We start from the raw sequence: 24,271 nt of genomic DNA, 5'->3' as shown, positions 1-24,271 counted from the left end.
GCAGACAGTGGAGCTACGCCTGGTTCGAGAACGGACAGAAGCTCAATGGATCGTCACATATGTTCAAAGTGACAGCAACTGAAGAAAATATTAAAAGTGAATTCAAGTGCAAGGGAATAAGAACAGAGAGACCACTGTACTCTGCTCTGAGTGAGGGCTTCACGGCCAATAATATTAGTGAGTAACATACAGTGTATAGATGTGAATGATTTAGATATGAATGATTTCTGGATTGGAACAATGTCAAGTTATCAGGTTTTTCAAGATAAACATTTTAACATTGTGATAAGCATCCTGTTACCATGACAGACAAAAACAAAAAAAAAAAAAAAAAAAAACTTTTATACAATTTCTATATAAATTTCTGTAGGGAATTGTAATGATGGGTCGACAGAGTGAGGATCCATTTCCAGCTTTTATTAAAAGCAAACACAACAGAGCAGGGATAAGGCAGAGGCGTAAACAGGGACAGGCTGAGATCAGGGCAGGCGGCAAACAATCAGAGTTCAAAGACAGGCAGAGGTTAGGGCAGGCAGCAAACATACACAGTCCAGAAACAGGTAATGGTCGGGGCAGGCAGCAGAGAATCAAACGCGAAGAACAGTCCAGTCAAACACAAGAAAAGCAATCCACAATAACGCTCAGAAATGATCACCAGGGCAAATCAAGACTTCACAAAGTGTGTGTGTGTGTGTGTGTGTGTGTGTGTGTGTGTGTGCTACTTATGAAGTGAGTGAGTGCAATGAGGTGCAGGTGTGTGCTATTAGTCCCAGGAATAAGGCCCTCTGAGAATTGAAGTCCGAATGAGCAATAGTCAATATTCGGGTGAGGGCTCCCTCCGGTGGTGTGAGGAGAGAAGTGCAGGAGCCTCACTTGTAATGGGGATATTCATTTAACTTGATTAACTTTATAATTTCCCTCATTATTACAGTATTAAAAAGAAAAATTCTGCTGGCCATCTCAGGATGTCTCGTCTGCTGTATTATAATCCTGATCATTGGATGCCTCGTTCTAAGATTCACCCGTAAACCAGGTACAAACAGATAACAATTCATACACTGAAATTAAGCGTCTTGATTGATGATAGTGTTCTCTTTATTAAAATACAAGCAGTGTCCATTTACACCAAACACCAACAATCAGCCTTGTGTCACCCATTGCTCAGACTTTCTTCAAATGCTGTTTTACACTTTATACTTTCTTTGAATAGTATCCATCAATGGATGTAAACCGGATTCCATTTGTTGATATTTACAGTTGGTGTAAACAGTGTCTCCTATTATTTACACTGTAAACACTGTTTACCCTATAGTACACTTAGTGTAAATTGGTGCTGCCTAAAAATATAAAATTGCTTTTAAAAACATAAGCCATTGACATTTGTTGTCATATAATGCCATTCAGTTTGGGTTTGGTAAGATTTTTAAAAGTTTTTAAAAGAAGTCTTTCATGCTCACCAAGACTGCATTTATTTGATCAACAATACAGTAAAAACAGTAAAAGTTACTTTTTGTGTTTTTAAATATATAGTAATATTTTACATTTAATTACTTCTTACAAATGTTTGTTTATTATCATTATCTTTAGAGAAAAAAGAAACAGTACAAGAGGACTTGTTTTTCTCAATGGCAGATTCCAAGAACCGTAAGTTTTCTGTGATTGGGGTGTGTGTGTGTGTGTGTGTGTGTGTGTGTGTGTGTGTGTGTGTGTGTGTAATCCACATTTATATTTAAATGAGTCTTTAATTACTCTGCAGAAACTGCTTCACCCCTGGAGGAGTACATGGACAACAGTCCCATAGAGATGGAAGGTATAATGTGCCTTTTACTGTGTTTGGCTGACATTTCAATTAAAAACACATTAATGTACTCATTTATTTTAACAAATGGTACTATTTTATATCGCAATTCTTATACTTTGTCATTATATATATATATATTAAAAAAACTATTAGTGACTCAACAAATAAAGTTTTCTGGCATTTTGCATGAATTTTCTTGTATTACAAACCAGAATTATGATTTTGGATTTTTAAACTAAAAGAAATTGCCAAACTCTCTGTCATCCAGAATGTGAGGAAAAAGAAGAACTGGTCACTGACCATGTTTCAGCTCTTCATGAAGATGGTGTAATTAAAGGTAAAAGATCTAACAAACGTCTACAAATGTCTATCATATAATAATATTTGTAACATAAATCAATTATTTCATTTTCAGTACACTCTAAAAAGTAAGTCAGGGGACCTTAAAAAGTTACAAATTCTAATTTATTGATGTGATTCTATATTATACAACAAGTTGTATATAACAAGTTCTGTTGACATAATAATGTCAATCATTACATTAACTTAAAGGTAGGGTAGGCAATTTCGGAGTGGCACATGGTCCTGTATTCATGGTCATTTAATAACGTTCCCGAAATGAGTTTAGGGGGACTTTCTATTTTGGTTATTTTATGGTCATGCAAGAATTTTACAAATAGGACATTTGGGAAGTTAACAGTACGTCCTGTAGTAATAGTCCCCTAAACATTCCCAGAACATCCTGAATGTTCCCTGAAGGTCCACCAAATAATGTTCCCCAAACCTTAAAAGAACTCCACATCGTGACCGTCTCTGAACGTTCTGGGAACGTTACTAGGTGACAGGTTACCCCGCTAGAAATTTTATGTTCCCAGAACATTCTCAGAATGTCCACTGGTATTAAGGACGGTCACGATGTGGGAACATTCAGGACGTTCTGGGAATGTTTAGGGGACTATTACTACAGGACATTCTGATAACTTCCCAAATGTCCTCTTTGTAACATTCTTGCGTGACCATAAAATAACCAAAATAGAATGTAACCCTAAACTCATATCGGAAACGTTATCAAATGACCGCGTGACAACGTTCAGTTAATGTCCCAAATATCCTCTTTGTGACGTTCTTATGTGACCATAAAATAACCAAATTGGAATGTTCCCCTAAAATCATATAAGGAACCTTGAACTGCAGCACTTTCATTACCAGGATAAAGAGAACGTTTTATGTCCCAAATGTTCTGTAAATGTCAGAAATTTTGTCACTTTTAGAGAACATTTAGGCAAAGTAGTGCAAGATCATGAGAATGTTGCCTTCTATGGGGTGTTTTATAGAAAATAATAAAGTTTGAAGTCACCGTTATGGAGGTGAGCGTTTGCTTTAGATGGGCTCTTGATTCTTGACATTTTAACATTAAAATTTTCTCTGGCTGCTTTAACTGTGTTTTCAAAACACACTTGTTATAGCAAAAAATGCAAGAGAAATTCTGATCAGATGAATTGGGTTGTCTAGTGCCGGTGATTCACTGATCATCAACTAGTCTAAACTATGAGTGTATTATATGTTAGTTTTGCATTAATTAATAGTCTCTTTTTTTTTTTTTTAATCATCATTATACAGACAGAGTTTTGAGCAGTGTCTTTTAGACTAACACAGACATCATGAATCAGTGTATGATCCTCAACAAAGGTGACAATAAACAAAAATCTTTTTTGTGACTTTAGTAGCTTATTTTGTGATGCTCAGAGTTAATCTGTTTATCTGAAAATGTTGTCACCATTGTTGAGGATCATATGCAGAATCTTGATGTCTGTGTGAATCTACATGATCCTGTCTGAATAATTTCTGCACAATGATAAAAACATGCATTATCACAGGACTATAATAACATGAGAGAAAATACAATATTCTGAGATCAGTGAATAAGGCCACTGTATAATGATATTATCATCAACAATGATCAACAAAATCCATTTGATCAGATTTTTTTTTTTTTTTTTTTTTTTTTGTAACAAAGCTTTAGAAACACACAGTTAAAACAATTGGAGAAAAAATAAAGTCAAAACATCAAGGGTCAGGAGCCCAACTAAAGCAAGCGCTTACCTCCGTAATGGTGACATCTATAAATTTTGATAAAACATCAACACCTCATTAGGAAGATTTGTATGAAAGAAACAAGTGAGAGTGGTTTGTAATAAGTGAAGATGCAGAGATCTAGAGAGATCTGTTAGTGTTTAATGTTCTGTTTCTGTTGTCTGGGTTTTGTGAGGGTACCATTGTGCTGGAGAGTAGAGCCTGTGCTTCAGTCAGTGATGATCCAGAAACACTGATGGTCTGCTGCTTGTTGCTTTATTTAACTGTAACTGTGTAGTTGCTGATGCAGTGATACAGCAGTTACATTAGTTCATGCATGTGCTGTTGTCAGCTAATAGCTTACTGCAAGAGATTTGCATTTTAAAAAAAGGTTTCATAATAGTAATCCAGGAATTACCTGGATTTTTTGTTTGTTTTTTGTAAGACATTTAAGAACAAATAGTTTTTGTTTGAACAGCCACTTTTGTTAGTCAATTTAGCTCTAATTTTCAATTAAATTTTTTTTGACAAGGGCAGCAGGGACATTCTGAGAATATTTTTAAATAAAGTATGGTTCCCTAAACGTTCAGATAATGTCTTGAATGTTCCCTGAAGGTCCACCAAATAACGTCCCCCAAACCTTAAAAGAACTCCACATCATGACCGTCTGTGAACGTACTGGGAACGTTACTAGACAACGTCCTTAACACCAGTGGGGACGTTCTGAGAATGTTCTAGGAACGTAAAATTTATAGCGGGATAACATTACAATAATAATGAACATAAACAACTCACAGAACTCTGCTTGTACCACCTGACTGCTTCAGATTAATTTCTTCATTGATAATGTTGACATGGAAAAAAATAAAGGAACAGAGTCTGAGGAACAGCTCTGGGTAGAACGTCATGGGTTGCCATCTCGTAATTACGGTTATGATGGTAGCATAAGATCATTGTTTTGGTTCAGGAGGAACTGTAAAAGATGGCTGTTAAAAATTTGTGTTTGTTACAAATTTTTTATTTTTTAATTGTTAATTTCCTCTACATAATTTAATTCAAAGTTGTCATAAAAAGACTGATGAAACATGTTTTGTTGTTGTTGATCCAACACATTGTTTTAGAGTGTACATTACACTCTTAGTAAAATAAAGGCTCCATAGTTTTTGTTTTTTTTACAGTGATGAAGAACCAAAGAACTTTTAATGATTAGTTCTTAAAAGAGTAATTTGTGTTAGTGTGGAAAACATTTTAATAAACTAAAGAACCCTTTTTGCACTATAAAGAACCTTGAGTGCAACGAAAAGTTTCCACTGATGTTAAAAGTTCTTCATGGACCCATCAATGTCAATAAATAACTCTTATTTGTAGGAGTGTACATAAAATACCGGAGTATAATAATGTTTCTGAGCAATAATTACACAATCTCAGAAACCAGATCACAAATGACTTTCACAATTTTTCTCTTGAAGATGAAGACTCACCAGCTGCAGAAGCTAATGGCCTGACATCATTTAAAGGTAGTTAAATTTCACTATTTTTTTGGTCTTAAAAGTCTTACCTCCTGGTGTTAAAAAGTGTTTCACACTAAGCCTGAGTTAACATCTTTTAATCCTTGGTCATAAACTGTCATAAAAACATAGTAACGTCATAAATAAAAATCAATGTTATTATCCCTGTAAATAAGTAAATAAAAGTCCCATCCAGGGTTTATAAATGTACAGAGTGAAATATCAAAACCTGAGATTTCAGGCCCTAGTCTAGATTAACAATTTCAAGTATGATAAACCCATAAAAAACGATTTTGAACTTATTGTCATATTTCTGCCTCTCCAGGACTCTGAACCATTATGTCAGCAATCAACATCATGATGGAGTTTCTATATTTGCACTGAGGCAGCAAAATGGCTTATATTAATTGCATTAGCACATCGCTTTGTCTACTAGCAACTGCACTTTTGTATACTTTTAAATGCTGAAAACCAGATTGTTTGCAGCAATTATCAATTAAATAGAATTATCAGAAGTAATCAAAGTTATAGCTGCATCTTTGTTTCATTTGCTACTTGCAAATACAAATATTACAAGATGACATAGAGTCTACTGTTGTCACAAACTTTTAGTTTAGTTTTCATTTTCATGGACTTTTAAATTATTGCTTGTCATTATTTCCTGTTACCTTTGTTCACATTTCCCACCACTTGTTTGTTGCCATGGATATTCATTTAATCATCACAGCTGTTCGTATGAGTTTGTTATAATTATATACTTAAAGGTGGGTGCACACTGTGCGATTTTGGCCACAATTTGGTCATCTGAGACAAATTTTGAGAATCCTAAAAGATTCCTATAATCCTGGGTAAAAATCTGTAGCCTTTAGTCTCTAGTTTGACATGTTCACCGACAGCCGATTAATGACTGTTGTGATCAAATTTTACATCCAACGAAATTCTGGCAGTTTCAGAAGATTTGGGGCACAGTCCTGCAGTGTGACTTCTCCTACAACAAACGTCAAATTGTCTTCGTTTTTCAAGATAAGTCGTGATCGAAATGAACACTAGAGATTTCTTGATTAGCCACCATTTCAGTCCCCTGAGTAATGTAGCTCATTCACCAAATGTGTGTTGGTTGATGATGTAAAACTCTGGACAAGTTTTCAAGCACATGTCTGTTTTTAACAGGTCTTGACTGTCATACAGTCTGACATATAGGACAGCTGAGATCCAACAGTGACATGAGGATCATGTTCGTACAGTCTGACAAGCAACAATCATAAAGGACCATTATAAATCGTACAGTGTGCACCCAGCTTAAGTTTCTGTGTTTCCTCAGTTCATGGTCGGTTATTATTTGTGTTTCACATGCTGTTACATTTCCTGTGGACTATCTAAGTTTGTTTGATTAAATACCTTTATTTTTTTAATTCATCTTCCTTGGATCTCCTTCTGTGGACTTTATCCTCCTCCTGTGGACTTTATCCACTTTATCCGCTTTACTTTGATCACTAACCGCATGAACAATCTAGATTTTAAGTTGTGAATTCTTGTTGCCGGACTTTGTTGTACTTTTTACCATACTTGGACCACTTTGTTGGTGGCATTATTTGTGAACGCCTTCGCCTTCTCTCGCCTGCTCGCTGTGGATTAAGCTCGCTTCTCGCCGTTGAAGAGGCATTGCAGCAGACCAGCTGAGCCCTTGCACACTGCCCACTCTCGAGCCACCCGCTTCGCCGCTTCCGGTTTCTCAGTGCTTCCCCTGCCGCCGTCCGGCGAGCGATTTAAAGACCTATTTCCAGCGGTTTTATTCGCTTAGTTTCTCTACTCTACTCATTACGAGAGTGAGCTTATTCTGACTCTCAGCTGAATTTGACATGATGCTCTCCCCTGACTTAGGTGAGACTCATGATACATATTCAGTCTGAAAGATCACATTTCTCCAGCGTTTGTTGTAAAACAAACGCCAATTCTCTCAGAGCGTTGCTTGCAGGTCCCTTTCTCAGAAGCCGCGTTCATTGAGAAATATGACATGACACTCTTCCCCGACTCAGGTGAGACCCATGTTATATATTCAATTTAATAGAGCATATTTCTGCTGTGTTTGCCGAATTTCTCAATGCATCACTTGCCAGTTTTGCCCCCGCAAGCCACGTTCACTGATAATGAGCGTTCTCACAATGAGTGCGCAAGAGCATATTTTATTGGCATTTGTTTTAAAATGCAGAGCGTTTCAGCGCGTCGCTTGCCGGCTCCGCATCTGCAAGCCACGTTCATTGAGGACGTATGCGCTCACTGAAAGAGCGAGCTCAATGCTCACTTATGCTCAGCTGAACATGATGTATGCTCTCTGTTTATTATGCTGGATCTCTGTGCACATCTCTTGCTGGTCCCTCCCTCGCAAGCCGCGTTCATTGAGGATGAGCGGTCTCACATCTGACACCACTCAGCTGAATATGACATGATTCTCTCCCCTGACTCAGGTGGTACTCATGATATATATTCAGTCTGAAAGAGCACATTTCTGCTGTGTTTGCTGAGTTTCTCAGCGCGACGCTTGCCGGTTTCACCACCGCAAGCCTCGTTCATTGAGAATGAGCGTTCTTGCAATGAGTGCGCGAGAGCAGATTTTTCCGGTGTTTGTTTTAAAGGGCCAAGTCTCTCAGCGCGTCACTTGCCGGCCCCGCCCCTGCAAGCCGCGTTTCATTGAGAGTGAACGCTCTCACTGACAGAGAGAGCGAGCTCAATGCTCATTTATGCTCAGCTGAACATGACATATGCTCTCTAATGTCTGTATTATGCTACACCTTTGTGCGTGTCGCTTGCTGGCTCTGTCCCCGCAAGCCGCATTCATTGAGGACATGTCTCACCTTTCTGCGTTCATGGAACGCTTTTTCTAGAAAGCGGCTACATCCCTTGTTTTCCTCTGTTTTTCCCACTAAGTGAGCACTTCCGGTCTGTTTCCACGTGTCTCACTTTTTCTGCACCAAGGTATTTTCCAGTGTTACCACACTGACAGTGCTCAGCCAGAATGCTCCACTGACAGCTCTATGCCATGACTAGCTCCACTATAGCTATCAGATGAGACTCATGGAATATATTTCTTCTAATAACATTGTTTCATTCTTTATGGTACATTATGAATTCTGGGGCACCGCCCCACAAGCCACCTCCATGGAAGATAGACGCTCTCACACGAGTCGCTTACCAACATACAGTCCTTCTCCTTGGGCTGTCCCTAGCTCTGCTCATTTTTACAAAGTGTATGGATGCGGCTCCTTCCCCTCTGAGTCATATGGGAATCCGTGTTTCGAATTACCTCGATGACTGGCTCATATTGACCCAGTCTCAGGACGAGCTAGCATACCACAGATCCGTGCTCCTCAGCCACTTGGAGTGCCTGGGACTCAGAGCTCACTGCTCCCCAGCAAATGTATACTGTTCCTGGGAGCTGTTTTTGACTCCAAATGATCCCCAAATGAGGTTGACATTCTCTGGCCATTCAGCAGCTCATGGCATCTATCAAGACTAGAGCCCATTTCCTCTAAAGCTTTTCCAGAGGATGCTAGGGCTGATGGCTTCTGCCTCCCCAGTTCCTAGGGGCAGTATCCAGAATGATGATGGTCTCGACAGATGCGTGTAACATGGGTTGGGGCACTCTGTGCGAGGGCAGACCAGCCTTTGGCTCATGTGCAGCTGGCTCTCCTTGCTCGACCATCAACTGCCTAGAGATGCAAGCAGTTTTGTTGGGCCCCCCAAAACCTTCCTATCGGTCCTGATAAATCACCATGGCGATCTTTCGTCCAGACATCTCTATGCTCTGGCAAAGCAGCTCTTGGAATGGGTGCTGTCCAACCTGCGATCGCTGAGAGCATCGCACGTACCGGGCAAAATGAACCTGGGAGCAGACATGCTGTCTCGGAGCAATGTCCCCTAAGATGAGTGGACACTCCACCCATAGAGAGTTCAAATCTGGGAGTTCTTCAGAAGGCTGACGTTGACCTCTTTGCCTCAGAAGACAACTCTCACTGCCCAATCTTCTTTTCGAAGGACAGGGATGCGCTGGCCCACGTCTGGCCCAGCCTCCTCCTCTATACTTTCCCCCCGAACGCTCTGATCCCTCAGGTCATCAGACAAATCAGGGAAGAGAAACACAAAATTTTGCCTGGTGTCCCCACTCTGGAGGAACCAGCATCGGTCCTCAGAGTGCTCAAAGGCCCTCCCTTTGAACTGCTGCGGTCAGCTGACCTTCGACTCCTATCGCTTAAGACCGCTCTGCTATTGACTGTAGCACCAGTAAAGTGTGTAGGCGATCTGCAGGCCCTCTCCATGAGCCCCGCATGCCTCGAATTTGGGCTTAATGACTCGAAGGTCGTCCTGAAACCCAGGCATGGCTATGTTCCTAAGGTGCTCTAGACTCAGTTCAGAGAGCAGGTAATTACCCTCTCGGCGCTACCTCCCTCAGGGGACAAGCGTGAGCTGGACTTACTCTGCCCTGTTAGGGCATTGAGGACTCGCATCGAACAATCCGCGCCCTTTCGGCAGTTGGACCAGTTCTTCATGTGGTTTGGTGGCCGCACCAAGGGGATTCCGGTCACAAAGGAAAGACTCTTGCATTGGATTGTGGACGCTTTGTTACTCCTCTATGGGCCTGGATCCACAAGAGATATGGTCTCCTCATGGGCCTGGTCTAGTGGTGTCTCCATCAAAGATATCTATGAGGTGGCTGGCTGGTCCTCACCATCCACTTTTGTCAGGTTCTATAACTTAGACGTTCCGGCGTTACCCACTCGGGTACTTTCAGTATGATTTGAGGGCCTCTAGTAGCCCGTCGGTCATGTTCGTTACTTAAGGGAGCCAGCTCCCTTTTTAGCATGTGTAACATGAGGGTACGACAGCTTTTGCCTCCCTACTTATGCTCTGGGCCCCTCTGGTGCCCAACATAGGTTCAGTCGTTCCCTCCCATGGCACGAGTGAAGTATCGAAAGGGAACGTACTCTGTTACGAATGTAACCTCAGTTCTCTGTTCCCAGTTTGAACCAATGGCCGTGCAGTTACACTGCGTTATTGAAAAAGGCTTCAGTATCAAGGAAAAAGTTTTTCCCCATATGCAGTACTCGTTCTGTATCTCAGGGAACCGAGGTTACGTTCGTACATACATATATATATATATATATATATATATATATATATATATATATATATATATATATATATATATATATATATATATATATATGTATGTTACATATGTTTTGTCATATAGGCTCAGAAAAAAAAATGTCAAAAAGGAAAATTGTTCACACATGCTACATGTAAGCCTATAAATGTAGATATACTATGCTAGTATCAATACAAAGACTCACTAGAATCTAGTAAGAAAACTGCAATGTCTTGCATACTCTGTATGTCATATAAAATAGTATAATATACATTCTATAATAAAATAAAATTGTAAAACAGTCCTTGGAATCAATACTACCACTGCTACTACAACTAATAATAATAATAATAATAATAATAATAATAATAATAATCTTTTATTTCCCATCTGCCAGCAGTAAATGCTGATAATCCTCTTTCTCATTTGAGAAACCTTATTCATTTCCACAACAATAAAAGAGTAGATGTCGCCATCTAGTGGTGAAATACAGTAGCTTACAGAAACAATAAACTGCTAAATACTGCTTATTAATAGTTAGTAAGATAATTAAGTTTAGGTATTTGGTAGGATTAAGGGATGCAGAATATGGTCATACAGAATAAGGTATTAATATGTGCTTTATAAGTACTAACAAACAGCCAATATCCTAGTAATATGCATGCTAATAAGCAACTAGTTAATAGTGAGACTTGGACCCTAAACTAAAGTGTTACCCCAAATTTATATACATTGACTTGCGAAAGTATTCAAACCCCTTCATTTTTTATTGTGTTATGTTGCTGCCTTATGTTTAACTAAATTACTTTTTTCCACATTAATCTACAATCCATACACCATAATGACAAAGCAAAAAAAAATAGATTTTTCATTTGAAGAAGATGATAAAATATGCACATATTCACTGTGCTGGTTCATGAGTATATGAGATATGTCCTAAATAACTTAAAGCTTACTCTGGTCCATATATGATCTATTATCCAAGTGGCGAGTGTTGTTAAACTCATCGCGTTGTTCCGCACTGAAATCACTATCATGCAAGCTCCGCATGTTCTTAGATATTAAATATTGTTACAGTCATATTTCCAATGTGTTTTGTCCTGGTGCCCACACCCCAAACTTCAGCTCTGGTCACAGGATAGTGCAAACAACACTTTTGTGTTGTCGCACATAGACAACCATTTATGACCCATGTCTCTAAACAATCAGAGAAGACAAACACGACAAAAGTGATATTGTCTCATGCATTATGCGTCTATTATATCTTATGCATACTACAGAGCAGTGATTGGATTGAATGAGCTCTTTGTCATAAATAAATGCAGAGAAGCACTCAGAAATGGATGACGTTACTTCATTCGTCCAGCCCCTACTGGAGCCCCGGAAGCCAGTCACAACTCCGGATCTTGCCGGATTTACGCATTGACGTCAGAATCCATGATGGTGCTTCGACTTTGCTTTTCAATTCAGAAGAATGAAATTGCTCTAAAAAATGCAAAAAATAACAAATGTTTCAATGATGTGCAGCCCGTACATATCAGTTCACATCTCAAAAAATGTCTTTTGGATTTTTTTGACCCTTTAAGTGCAGATTGAATAGCAGTAGTGGTAGGAGGGGTGTTGCAGGAGGTGTTGGTGAATACGTGAATATATGTGAAGTGCAGGTCAGAGCTGGTGTGGGGTGTGAGACTGGGATTTTTTTAAACCTACAGCAATACACATTTAGATTTCTAGCCAGTTGTTGATTCTCCACAGATCAAGGGTGTGGTGTCTTCCTCAGACCTGTCTAGGCTGATGCCGAATCGTTGGATGAACTGTTTTTTCAGCTTTTTAGAGCAATCTGATCTCCTTTGTCAGTGTGTTTCTGGTCTGCTTGTACACGATTTTATCCCCACTTTTGTAAGCTTCTTCTTTGGGATGATGAAGGTGTCTGAGTTCTGCTGTAAACCATGGTTTATCATTACTGAATGATAAAAAGTGTCCTAGTAGGGATGCCTACTAGATTGGTACCAGCAGCTTCAAAAACAGTCCAATCAGTGCAATCGAAGCAGGCTTGTAAATTTCTCACTCTGCTTCATTAGTCCATCATTAGTCCTTATTACAGGTTTAGCTGATTTCAGTTTCTGCCTGTAGGCCGGTATAAGATGAAGTAGACAGTGATCAGAGAGCCCCAAAGCCCCATTACTGTCTCTGGTGGGACATGTAACGTGCTGGCGGTATTTTGGCAGTTCACGGGAGAGATTTGCTTTGTTAAAATCCCTAAGAATAATTAAAAGAGAGTCTGGGTACCTTTGTTCCGTTTCAGCTATTTGTTCAGCCAGCTGTTGCAGCGCTGCGCTCACACATGCGTCTTGAGTGTATCCATACTCCCGTGGCGAGTATGAGTACAGTTTATGAAGAGCACCTCTAAATTAGGAAAACACATCTTTGTTACGTCTGTACACATTAACTTTCGTTTATGTAAAAACATAATCCACCGCCTTTTATTTTCCTTGTTAACTCCATGATGCGATCCGCTCTGAACAGCTGGAAGCCCGGCAAATGTAGTGCGTTATCCAGAATAGCTTCAGTCAGCCAGATTTCAGCAAAAAGCACGATATAACAGATTTTGAAAAGTCCTTATTTGTGCGGGTGAGGAGAAGTAGTTCATCTGTTTTATTGGGAAGGGATCAGAGATTCACTAGATGGACACTAGGTTGTGCTGTTCGGAAGCTGCACGTATGGAGCTTAACCAGCTTGCGTCTGACCTCGCGTTTGAATAGAACCGTGGCCCCTCCGACTAGAATGTCCAGCAAAACTTCAGAATAATCAAAAACTGGAAAAATGTTGTCTGGTGTGTGTTGCCTAATGTCCAGTAGTTTGTCTTTAGTGGAACAAATAGGAAAAAAATGACTAAACACAGAAGAAAAAAAAAAAAGGCAAGGTTGAGGTCCATCATCATATATGGAGATGGAAGAAACTTAGAGAAGGACAAACATCACTCCAACACTCCACTGATCTGGGCTTTATGTCAGAGTGGCCAGACTCAAACCTTTCCTCAGTGAAATTGGTCTATCCCCTGTCCCTATCCATACTGCTATGCTATTTTCGTTGCAGTACACGTTTACGTCCGAACACTGGCTTGCATGCGTCGTGCTGCTCACGTGACCAGAGCCGGCCAATACTGAGCCCGCGTCTGGACATAAACACGGAAGCTCTGAAAACAGTATAGCAGTATGACAGGGGACAGACGGATTTGTTGAATAAAGTAATTTTTGTTTTGTTTTTTGCGCACAAAATGTATTCTTGTCACTTCATAACATTAAGGTTGAACCACTGTAGTCACTTTGACTGTTTTATCAATGTCTTTAATACCTTTCTGGACCTCAAAAGGTGCAATGACATTGCTGCCTATGTGTGGATCAGATACCCTCGTATTTCATCAAAATATCTTAATTTGTGTTCCGAAGAAAACAAAGGTCTTACGGGTCTGGGACAACATGAGGGTGAGTACCTAATGACAGAAATGTAATTTTTGGGTGAACTAACCCTTTAACTTTGACATATTCAGTGACATGCTAAAACTATTTGAGATTCATCATGATTTAAAAAAAAAAAAAAAAAAAAAAAAAAAAAATTATATATATATATATATATATATATATATATATATATATATATATATATATATATATACAGTACAGTCCAAAAGTTTGGAACCACTAAGATTTTTAATGTTTTTAAAAGAAGTTTCGTCTGCTCACCAAGGCTACATTTATTTAATTAAAAATACAGTAAAAACAGTAATATTGTGAAATATTATTACAATTTAAAATAACTGTTTTCTATTTGAATATATTTCACAAAGTAATTTATTCCTGTGATGGCAAAGCTGAATTTTCAGCATCGTTACTCCAGTCTTCAGTGTCACATGATCCTTCAGAAATCATTCTAATATGCTGATCTGCTGCTCAAGAAACATTTAATGTGTACAATTGTACAAAATATTTGTGTACAATATTTTTTTTCAGGATTATTTTATGAATAGAAAGTTCAAAAGAACAGTGTTTATCTGAAATCTAATCTTTTGTAACATTATAAATGTCTTTACTGCCACTTTTGATTGATTTAATGCATCCTTGCTGAATAAAAGTATTAATTTCTTTAATTTCTTTTCAAAAAAAATAAAAATAAATTCTTACTGTATAATGCTACAGAAGCTTTGTATTTCAGATAAATGCTGTTCTTTTGAACTTTCCATTCATCAAAGAATCCTGAAAAAAAAAAGTACACAACTGTTTTCAACATTGAAAATAATCATAAATGTTTATTGAGCAGCAAATCAGCATATTAGAATGATTTCTGAAGGATCATGTGACACTGAAGACTGGAGTAACGATGCTGAAAATTCAGCTTTGCATCACAGGAATAAATTACTTTGTCAAATATATTTAAATAGTACACAGTTATTTTAAATTGTAATAATATTTCACAATATTACTGTTTTTTACTGTATTTTTAATTAAATAAATGTAGCCTTGGTGAGCAGACGAAACTTCTTTTAAAAACATTAAAAATCTTAGTGGACTGTACTGTATGTATATATATATATATATATATATATATATATATATATATATATATATATATATATATATATATATATATATAATATGGGTTCGTATGTACTTAGTGGTATTTACTGTAATGTAAGTGATGTAAGTGTTATTTACTGTAATGTAAGAACTGGGTGTACGTGTTGGTTGACATTCATTAACCTCAAGGCTACAGCTAACAAAACTACTTTAAAGACTTAACACTGCATCATTGTGTTGACCCAGTAAAAATAATATAATATAATATAAATATATTCCAACTACTGTTGTTCCTATCAGCCACTGGGTTTTCAAATATCAACCTCTTAGTATAAATAAGCAATTATTATTGACATCATTGGCGGGCTGTTTTTTGAGAAAACGGTTTGAGTTTATTGCAGCCCCACCTATAGCTGAATTGTTAAAGCCTCTGCTTACAGGATGTTGGTTCACCACATGTCAGATCAGGAGGCTGTGACTTAGACAGACAGAAAAATGACTTTCCACCTTTAACTGTTTTAAAAACTGTCTGATAATAACTTCTGTCAGATATAATAATGTCAAATTATTATTATTATTATTATTATTTTGGTTTAAAACTGAAGAAAGTTGCTATACAAGACATACTGCAATATTGTCTTTTTGTGTAAATGTGCTGAAAGTGCACATTCAGCTGCAGTACACTTCAGTACATCATTCATTTTTCAAATACATTGTACTGTGAACCCAAGTAACCTATTCTTTAAACTTTCCTCAAGTCCTTCCCCTCTATCCATTGTTGATGTGTACACCTTTTAGAAAGGTACTCTTAATGCTCCTCAGGTTCAAACTAAAAGTATATCATAGCTAGACATGTTTGTTGTGATATTTGTTTGTGATTTTTGTGTGATACCGTTTTGAATGCATGTCATAATCCAGCAGGGCTATTTGGTACTGCAAGGTTGGAGGAAAAAGGAAGTTATAACACTGCATTCATCAATTTTTTTTTTTAAATAGTGCATTTAACCACACCCACACTGCTTAAAACAGAAACCAGAACAATACAGAACTTCCGAACTGGTAAGTATTTATAATTTAAGAATTTATATAATTTTACATTGGCACCAGGTGCATTCTAGAGATTAAAAATACCTGCATGTAAATTGAAAACTTTTTCATGTATCTACAACTAATTTTTGTTATAGAGTATACTGCTGGCTCACTATCTGCCTCTCACACACACAAAGAAACACACAATGCTTGGATAAGCACATACTTGCAAGGTTCACTGAACATCCTTTTATTACAATTAAAAACGGAAATAGGTGATTCAAAATATGAAAAATGTGTTAAGCTTTGTAGGTGAAATGGAAGCAGACAAGACGTCATAATTTCCTGTCAGGTTTCCATTAAAAGTGGTTATACCAGGAAGCTATTCTTGTTGCAGAGACTCACGCAAGATCTGTGTTCACTGAGGCTCTACTTTCACTGCAGCTGCAAATGGAAACATTTAAAATCATCCTTTTGACAGGTAGGGTGCCTTTTTTAATATTAATTATATTTGAAACCAATAAAACTAGCAAATCACTATACTGTAACCCAGCTTTTCACTGAATCTATTTTAAATTATAGTGGCAGTCTGTGTGCAAGTAACATCTCAAGAGAGCACTGGAGGTATGATTTATTTATATATATATCTAGGTGGTTTCTGGTTTGCTATGTGAACTTTTAATGACTATTTTATTTAACTGTTTTATTTGTACACCACTGTATTAAAAAGTGTTGGTATTTAGCCACTCTAACCTAAGGATTATTCACCCCCTAGACTCTCCGATTCAGATTCCCAAGCCCAATATAACTCCCAGTCCAACTCATAAGGTGCTGTACAGAACAGAGGAGGTCACTCTGCACTGTGAGGTCCCTGGAGGAGCATCTGAGTTCCAATACGACTGGTACAATGACTCCACTAATCTCGAAACTGACCATCAGTCCAACATCACTGTGAAAGAAGGTGGAAAATATGAATGCAAAGCAAAAAATGGAACTTCTGAGTCTGAAAAAAGTGATGGGTACACTTTAACTCTACAAGGTGAGTGGATATCATAATATAAAATATATATTCAGTAATAATGTTTTAGTTACACTTTATTTTGATGCTCCCCAACAGACATTCTATTGACTATAAGTAACTTTGCAACTACATGTCAACTAGCAGTCATTACAGTATTAGTAGTAGACTGTTGGTTTCAGTTGTCAAATAATTTGACATGTAGTTGCAAAGTTACTTACATTTAGTAGAAAATCTAAAAAACAAGAGATTATACTTTCAGTCTACTTTTTATGTACTTCTCAGAAATATACTTAAAATTGCACTTAAGTATACTAGACTTATACTCACAGAAAAGTCATAGGGCCCCATCATACACCCAGTGCAATGAGATGCCAGGCAGAATGCAAGTGTTTTTTGCTAGTTTCAGCCCAACGCAGTTATCATTTTCACATCCAGCACCACGTTGTATAAATAGCAAATGCACTTGCATCCATCTGTTCACCCAAGGGCGTGCTGGTCTGAAAACGAGGTCTGAAAACGAGGCGCATTGTTGGTGTGTTGCTGTTTTGAGGCAACTGAAAATGACTGTGTCATTGACCAACAAAAACCTTGTGTAAAGTCAGACGCAAAATGTATTTATTTATTTTTATTTAAAGGGTGCGTTAGTAATATGCGCCTATAGGCAGGTGCACAATGTGCGTACACTCTGCTTGTTACACACATGGGGAAGCGCAGCAGCACACAAACATGCCAAATTTTAAAAATAAAAGGATTCCTCTCTGGAGAAGCGTTCAGTCTTTCCGCTTGCAAATTCCTCCATGTAAATAGTGAATCCACCATGGCGTGAGCACTACTGGTTTTTAAAGGGAATGGAAGATGAGAATCTGATTGGTTTATTGCATGTTATGCCCAAAACACACCCATGACTCATTAAGAGACTAGATACAACCCTTTTGGACCATGCACCTGGCGCGCCGATCATTTTTTCCATCCTTAAACTAGCAAAAGTGGATTCGGACACGCCCTAAGTACACCTGAACCATGCGCTTCAGACCATGCCCTTAGATTGTAGTATATTTTGCCTATACTTGTACTGAATCTTTTGATAGAGATATACTTAAAAGTATATTTAAGTATTCTTACTTAGCTTGTAGTTGTTTAATATTTTGATTGAGTAGCCCATTAAATGCTTTTTCACATAGTTTTACACATAGTCTTACAAACTTACATTATTTGAAAATTTTGATTAATAAAGAAAACAGATATGTTCCTAATTCTTATCTGAATTTTTGTGTTATAGTCCACTGGTCAGGAATTCATTTCAAATTTACTCTTTCCCTGCCACTGTCTGATTTTTCAGGCTATCAGTATTTTCACTATTATAAGTTGGATGGCGCTATTACGCATCTTCTGATAGAGTACATAATCTCAGAATCAAAAGAAGCCGTGAAGAAGAAGCTAAAACAAGTGATAAAAGATTGCTCATGCAAATGTAAAATAACGTGATCATCAAACATTAAACAGCATGCAAATCAAAACTGCATAATATTACTGAATGAAATGTCGACCCAAGGCGAGCTGTGAAGCTTTAAGGGTGTTGGACTCGATCTACTCCATCTATTTTGATCATTGTTCTGAATCTCATCTGGACAAAGTCTTTGACAAAAATGCAATTTTGTCAGTTTTTTGTTTAGACTGTTGCCTTTAAAAAAACAAACAAAAAAAACAAAAACAAAAAAACCTTAATGAAACATTCAAATATTGTTAAAAAAGGATGCATGAAGCTAGAATAAAATGTTTTAAAATGGAAAGAGTTAAAGAACAGTTATAAAAAAATAATATCTAAACATATAGTAGCCTATATTAATAAATAGTAAACTATAATTATGATCACTTAAGAAAACTTAAAGCAATCAATTATACAAATTATTACAAAGTGTACTTTCCTATACTAAAAAAAATTACTACTAGTATTAAAATAGTTAACTACTAATATACTTAAGTTCACTTTTAGTACAGATGCAGTACAAAAGAGAAATGTTGTTGTGAACTAGTTGTGCACTTAAAGATTACTACTGTTACACTTAACACTTAAACACTTAACACTTAAATGTATACTTTTTATATACTAAATCAGGCCAATTTAGTCCCAAGCAGTACTGAAATAGTACACTTACAAGTACACTAGTACACTGATACTAGCATACTTGCTACATAAAGTATACTTAAAAATATACTTGAACATTACTTATACTTAATAAAATGAATTTGAAGTATAGTTCTTTTTCGTAAAAGGGTAAGCTCAGTTAGTATTAGTGAACACATTCACCTTACAGTTTGGTTCATTTTCCTCTCCCCCTTTAGATCTGCCTCAAGCAGACGTCAAGTCAGAATGGACAGAAGCGTTTCCTGGTGAAAAAGTGTCTTTGCAGTGTGTGATTCCTGTATCTGAAAACTGGATCTATAAGTGGTTCAAGGACTCAGAAAATGTTGTCTCCAGTGATGAAAGAAGCATAAAAGACAACAACCTCACTCTCTCAGTGAAGTCTGGCCATGAAGGGAAATATGCGTGTCAAGCTGAGCTGAAGGGCAGGACGGTGACAACCGCAAAAGGCAAAACACTTTCGTTAACAGTTCATGGTAAGTTTTGAAAAAAAAAAAAAAAAAAAAAATCCACAAAAAAAAAAAAAGATTAATTGCGACTTTTTATCTCAGAATTCTGACTTTTTAACTCGCAATTGCGAGTTTATATCTCACAATTGCGAGTTATAAAGTCAGAATTGTGAGATATAAAGTCGCAACTGCGTGGTATAAAGTCAACTGCGTGATATAAAGTCAAAATTCTGAGATAAACTCACAATTGCGTGATATAAAGTAAGGATTCTGAGATATAAAGTCGCAATTGCGTGATATAAAGTCAGAATTGCGAGATATAAACTTGCAATTGCATGATATAAAGTCAGAATTCTGAGATATAAACTCGCAATTGCGTGATATAAAGTCAGAATTCTGAGATATAAAGTCGCAATTGCTTGATATTAAGTCAGAATTGCGAGATATAAAGTCGCAATTGCGAGTTATAAAGTCAGAATTTTGAGATATAAACTAGCAATTGCGTGATATAAAGTCAGAATTGCGAGATATAAAGTCAGAATTCTGAGATATAAAGCGCAGTTATAAAGTCAGAATTTTGAGATATAAACTAGCAATTGCGTGATATAAAGTCAGAATTCTGAGATATAAACTCGCAATTGCATGATATAAAGTCAGAATTCTGAGATATAAAGTCACAATTGCGTGATATAAAGTCAGAATTGCGAGATATAAAGTCGCAATTGCGAGTTATAAAGTCAGAATTCTGAGATATAAAGTCACAATTGCGTGATATAAAGTCAGAATTGCGAGATATAAACTCGCAATTGCGTGATAAAAAGTCAGAATTCTGAGATATAAAGTCGCAATTGCATGATATAAAGTCAGAATTTTGAGATATAAAGTCTCAATTGCGTGATAAAAAGTAAGAATTCTGACTTTTTTTCTCACAATTGTGTGAAACGTTATTTCTCACAGTTCTTACTTTGCTTGCGTTTCCTTTGCGACTGACTATCAGGATTGCTGCTTTGTTATTATTGTAGGCCTACATAAAATGGAAGACATCATAAAGGATTATTTTTTAGCGCTGATTTACCAATAAAGAAATGTTGATTTTACTGGAGGAGACACATAAAGATTAGTCTCCGGACATATGCATTATGCAGGAATATGCATATAGAATGTTTCCACGGTAACCTTGTACACAAGTACAGCGTTTCAAGGAGAAAAAACAGCTTTTACTGCCATCTAGTGGGCTTAATACTAAAACACCAATTCCTATCAAGTTTCATAAATGTTGCAACTCAAGGGTAGAATGATGCAATTCTGCAAATTACAGTCGAGGTATTTGGGCAATAAAAGTTGTTTTTAACAGAATGGATACACTAATTAATTTTACATAACAATAATAACAATATAATAGTAATAATAATAAGAATCAGCTGTGGTGGAGGCGCAATAAAACAGACAAAGCTGAAGTGGCACATTTTATACACCAACAGCTTCAGACTTCACGGCAGCACGGCTATCGTTGGATGCAGTGTTGCAGAGACACTGTCCGTCAGTTAATTGCGTGATAAAAAGTCAGAATTCTGAGATATAAAGTTGCAATTGCGTGATATAAAGTCAGAATTCTGACTTTTTTTCACGCAATTGCGACTTTATATCTCAGAATTCTGACTTTTTATCACGCAATTGCGACTTTATATCTCAGAATTCTGACTTTTTATCACGCAATTGCGACTTTATATCTCACGCAATTGCGACTTTATATCTATCTTTAATTATAAAATATAATTACAAAAATTTTTATCATTCTAGGATCAACGCCAACAGTCGTTCTGAAGCAAGATCCATCATACCCAGAGATCTACACTGGGGAACAAGTCAAACTCATTTGTAGCATTAAGGAGGAGACATCAAAATGGCAATATCAGTGGCAAAAACATTCAGTGCTAGTAAACAATAACACTTACACTATCCTAAATGCTACACTCGATCAAAACGGGGAATACAATTGTACCATAACAAGGAGAGAGATGACATACACAGAGACCACAAAATTGAATATAAGAGGTAAGATTAATCTGTGTTATATATGAAGGCATAAAACAGCATGTCAAAAAAAGAAAAAAAAAAAAAAAGAAAAAATGAAAAATCTGATTGGTTTATTGCATGTTATGCCCAAAACACACCCATGACTCATTAAGAGACTAGGTACAACCCTTTTGGACCATGCACCTGGCGCGCCGATCATTTTTTCCATCCTTAAACTAGCAAAAGTGGATTCGGACACGCCCTAAGTACACCTGAACCATGCGCTTCAGACCATGCCCTTAGATTGTAGTATATTTTGCCTATACTTGTACTGAATCTTTTGATAGAGATATACTTAAAAGTATATTTAAGTATTCTTACTTAGCTTGTAGTTGTTTAATATTTTGATTGAGTAGCCCATTAAATGCTTTTTCACATAGTTTTACACATAGTCTTACAAACTTACATTATTTGAAAATTTTGATTAATAAAGAAAACAGATATGTTCCTAATTCTTATCTGAATTTTTTTGTTATAGTCCACTGGTCAGGAATTCATTTCAAATTTACTCTTTCCCTGCCACTGACTGATTTTTCAGGCTATCAGTATTTTCACTATTATAAGTTGGATGGCGCTATTACGCATCTTCTGATAGAGTACACAATCTCAGAATCAAAAGAAGCCGTGAAGAAGAAGCTAAAACAAGTGATAAAAGATTGCTCATGCAAATGTAAAATAACGTGATCATCAAACATTAAACAGCATGCAAATCAAAACTGCATAATATTACTGAATGAAATGTCGACCCAAGGCGAGCTGTGAAGCTTTAAGGGTGTTGGACTCGATCTACTCCATCTATTTTGATCATTGTTCTGAATCTCATCTGGACAAATTCTTTGACAAAAATGCAATTTTGTCAGTTTTTTGTTTAGACTGTTGCCTTTAAAAAAACAAACAAAAAAACAAAAACAAAAAAACCTTAATGAAACATTCAAATATTGTTAAAAAGGATGCATGAAGCTAGAATAAAATGTTTTAAAATGGAAAGAGTTAAAGAACAGTTATAAAAAAATATAATAAACGGAGCAATTCCAATAGGGTCCTCACACCATCGGTGCTCGGGCCCTAAATATCTAAATAGGAACATATAGTAGCCTATATTAATAAATAGTAAACTATAATTATGATCACTTAAGAAAACTTAAAGCAATCAATTATACAAATTATTACAAAGTGTACTTTCCTATACTAAAAAAATTTACTACTAGTATTAAAATAGTTAACTACTAATATACTTAAGTTCACTTTTAGTACAGATGCAGTACAAAAGAGAAATGTTGTTGTGAACTAGTTGTGCACTTAAAGATTACTACTGTTACACTTATAGAACACTTAAATGTATACTTTTTATATACTAAATCAGGCCAATTTAGTCCCAAGCAGTACTGAAATAGTACACTTACAAGTACACTAGTACACTGATACTAGCATACTTGCTACATAAAGTATACTTAAAAATATACTTGAACATTACTTATACTTAATAAAATGAATTTGAAGTATAGTTCTTTTTCGTAAGGGTAAGCTCAGTTAGTATTAGTGAACACATTCACCTTACAGTTTGGTTCATGTTCCTCTCCCCCTTTAGATCTGCCTCAAGCAGACGTCAAGTCAGAATGGACAGAAGCGTTTCCTGGTGAAAAAGTGTCTTTGCAGTGTGTGATTCCTGTATCTGAAAACTGGATCTATAAGTGGTTCAAGGACTCAGAAAATGTTGTCTCCAGTGATGAAAGAAGCATAAAAGACAACACTCTCACTCTCTCAGTGAAGTCTGGCCATGAAGGGAAATATGCGTGTCAAGCTGAGCTGAAGGGCAGGACGGTGACAACCGCAAAAGGCAAAACACGTTCGTTAACAGTTCATGGTAAGTTTTGGAAAAAAAAAAAAAAAAAAAAAAAAAAAACCCACAAAAAAAAAAAAAAAGATTAATTGCGACTTTTTATCTCAGAATTCTGACTTTTTAACTCGCAATTGCGAGTTTATATCTCACAATTGCGAGTTATAAAGTCAGAATTGTGAGATATAAATTCGCAATTGCGTGGTAAAAAGTCAGAATTCTGAGATATAAAGTCGCAATTGCGTGATATAAAGTCAGAATTGCGAGATATAAAGTCGCAATTGCGAGTTATAAAGTCAGAATTCTGAGATGTAAAGTCGCAATTGCGTGATATGAAGTCAGAATTGCGAGATATAAAGTCAGAATTCTGAGATATAAAGTCGCAATTGCATGATATAAAGTCAGAATTCTGAGATATAAACTCGCAATTGCATGATATAAAGTCAGAATTGCGAGATATAAAGTCACAATTGCATGATATAAAGTCAGAATTCTGAGATATAAAGTCGCAATTGCATGATATAAAGTCAGAATTCTGAGATATAAAGTCGCAATTGCATGATATAAAGTCAGAATTCTGAGATATAAAGTCGCAATTGCGTGATATAAAGTCATAA

General features: G+C 36.7%; 1 protein-coding gene across 1 annotated transcript in view; it reads left to right on the top strand.

Moving 5' to 3' along the window:
• Nucleotides 1-23,746, top strand: part of LOC125259674 (hemicentin-1-like) — a 92,445-nt gene extending 68,699 nt beyond the window's left edge. Inside the window, exons 10-21 of the mRNA XM_048177518.1 lie at nt 1,588-1,644; nt 1,757-1,810; nt 2,070-2,138; nt 5,344-5,391; nt 13,975-14,010; nt 16,096-16,158; nt 16,526-16,609; nt 16,711-16,752; nt 16,904-17,167; nt 19,493-19,768; nt 21,542-21,796; nt 23,406-23,746. Coding sequence (XP_048033475.1) covers nt 1,588-1,644; nt 1,757-1,810; nt 2,070-2,138; nt 5,344-5,391; nt 13,975-14,010; nt 16,096-16,158; nt 16,526-16,609; nt 16,711-16,752; nt 16,904-17,167; nt 19,493-19,768; nt 21,542-21,796; nt 23,406-23,746 — 1,589 coding nt within the window. The remainder of the gene's footprint in view (nt 1-1,587; nt 1,645-1,756; nt 1,811-2,069; nt 2,139-5,343; nt 5,392-13,974; nt 14,011-16,095; nt 16,159-16,525; nt 16,610-16,710; nt 16,753-16,903; nt 17,168-19,492; nt 19,769-21,541; nt 21,797-23,405) is intronic.
• Nucleotides 23,747-24,271: the final 525 nt, after the last annotated feature.

This window comes from Megalobrama amblycephala, linkage group LG24 (assembly GCF_018812025.1).
Source record: "Megalobrama amblycephala isolate DHTTF-2021 linkage group LG24, ASM1881202v1, whole genome shotgun sequence".
Classification (NCBI taxonomy): domain Eukaryota; kingdom Metazoa; phylum Chordata; class Actinopteri; order Cypriniformes; family Xenocyprididae; genus Megalobrama; species Megalobrama amblycephala.
The sequence above is the reverse complement of the archived record's forward strand: the minus strand, read 5'-3'. Positions and strand labels throughout refer to the sequence as shown.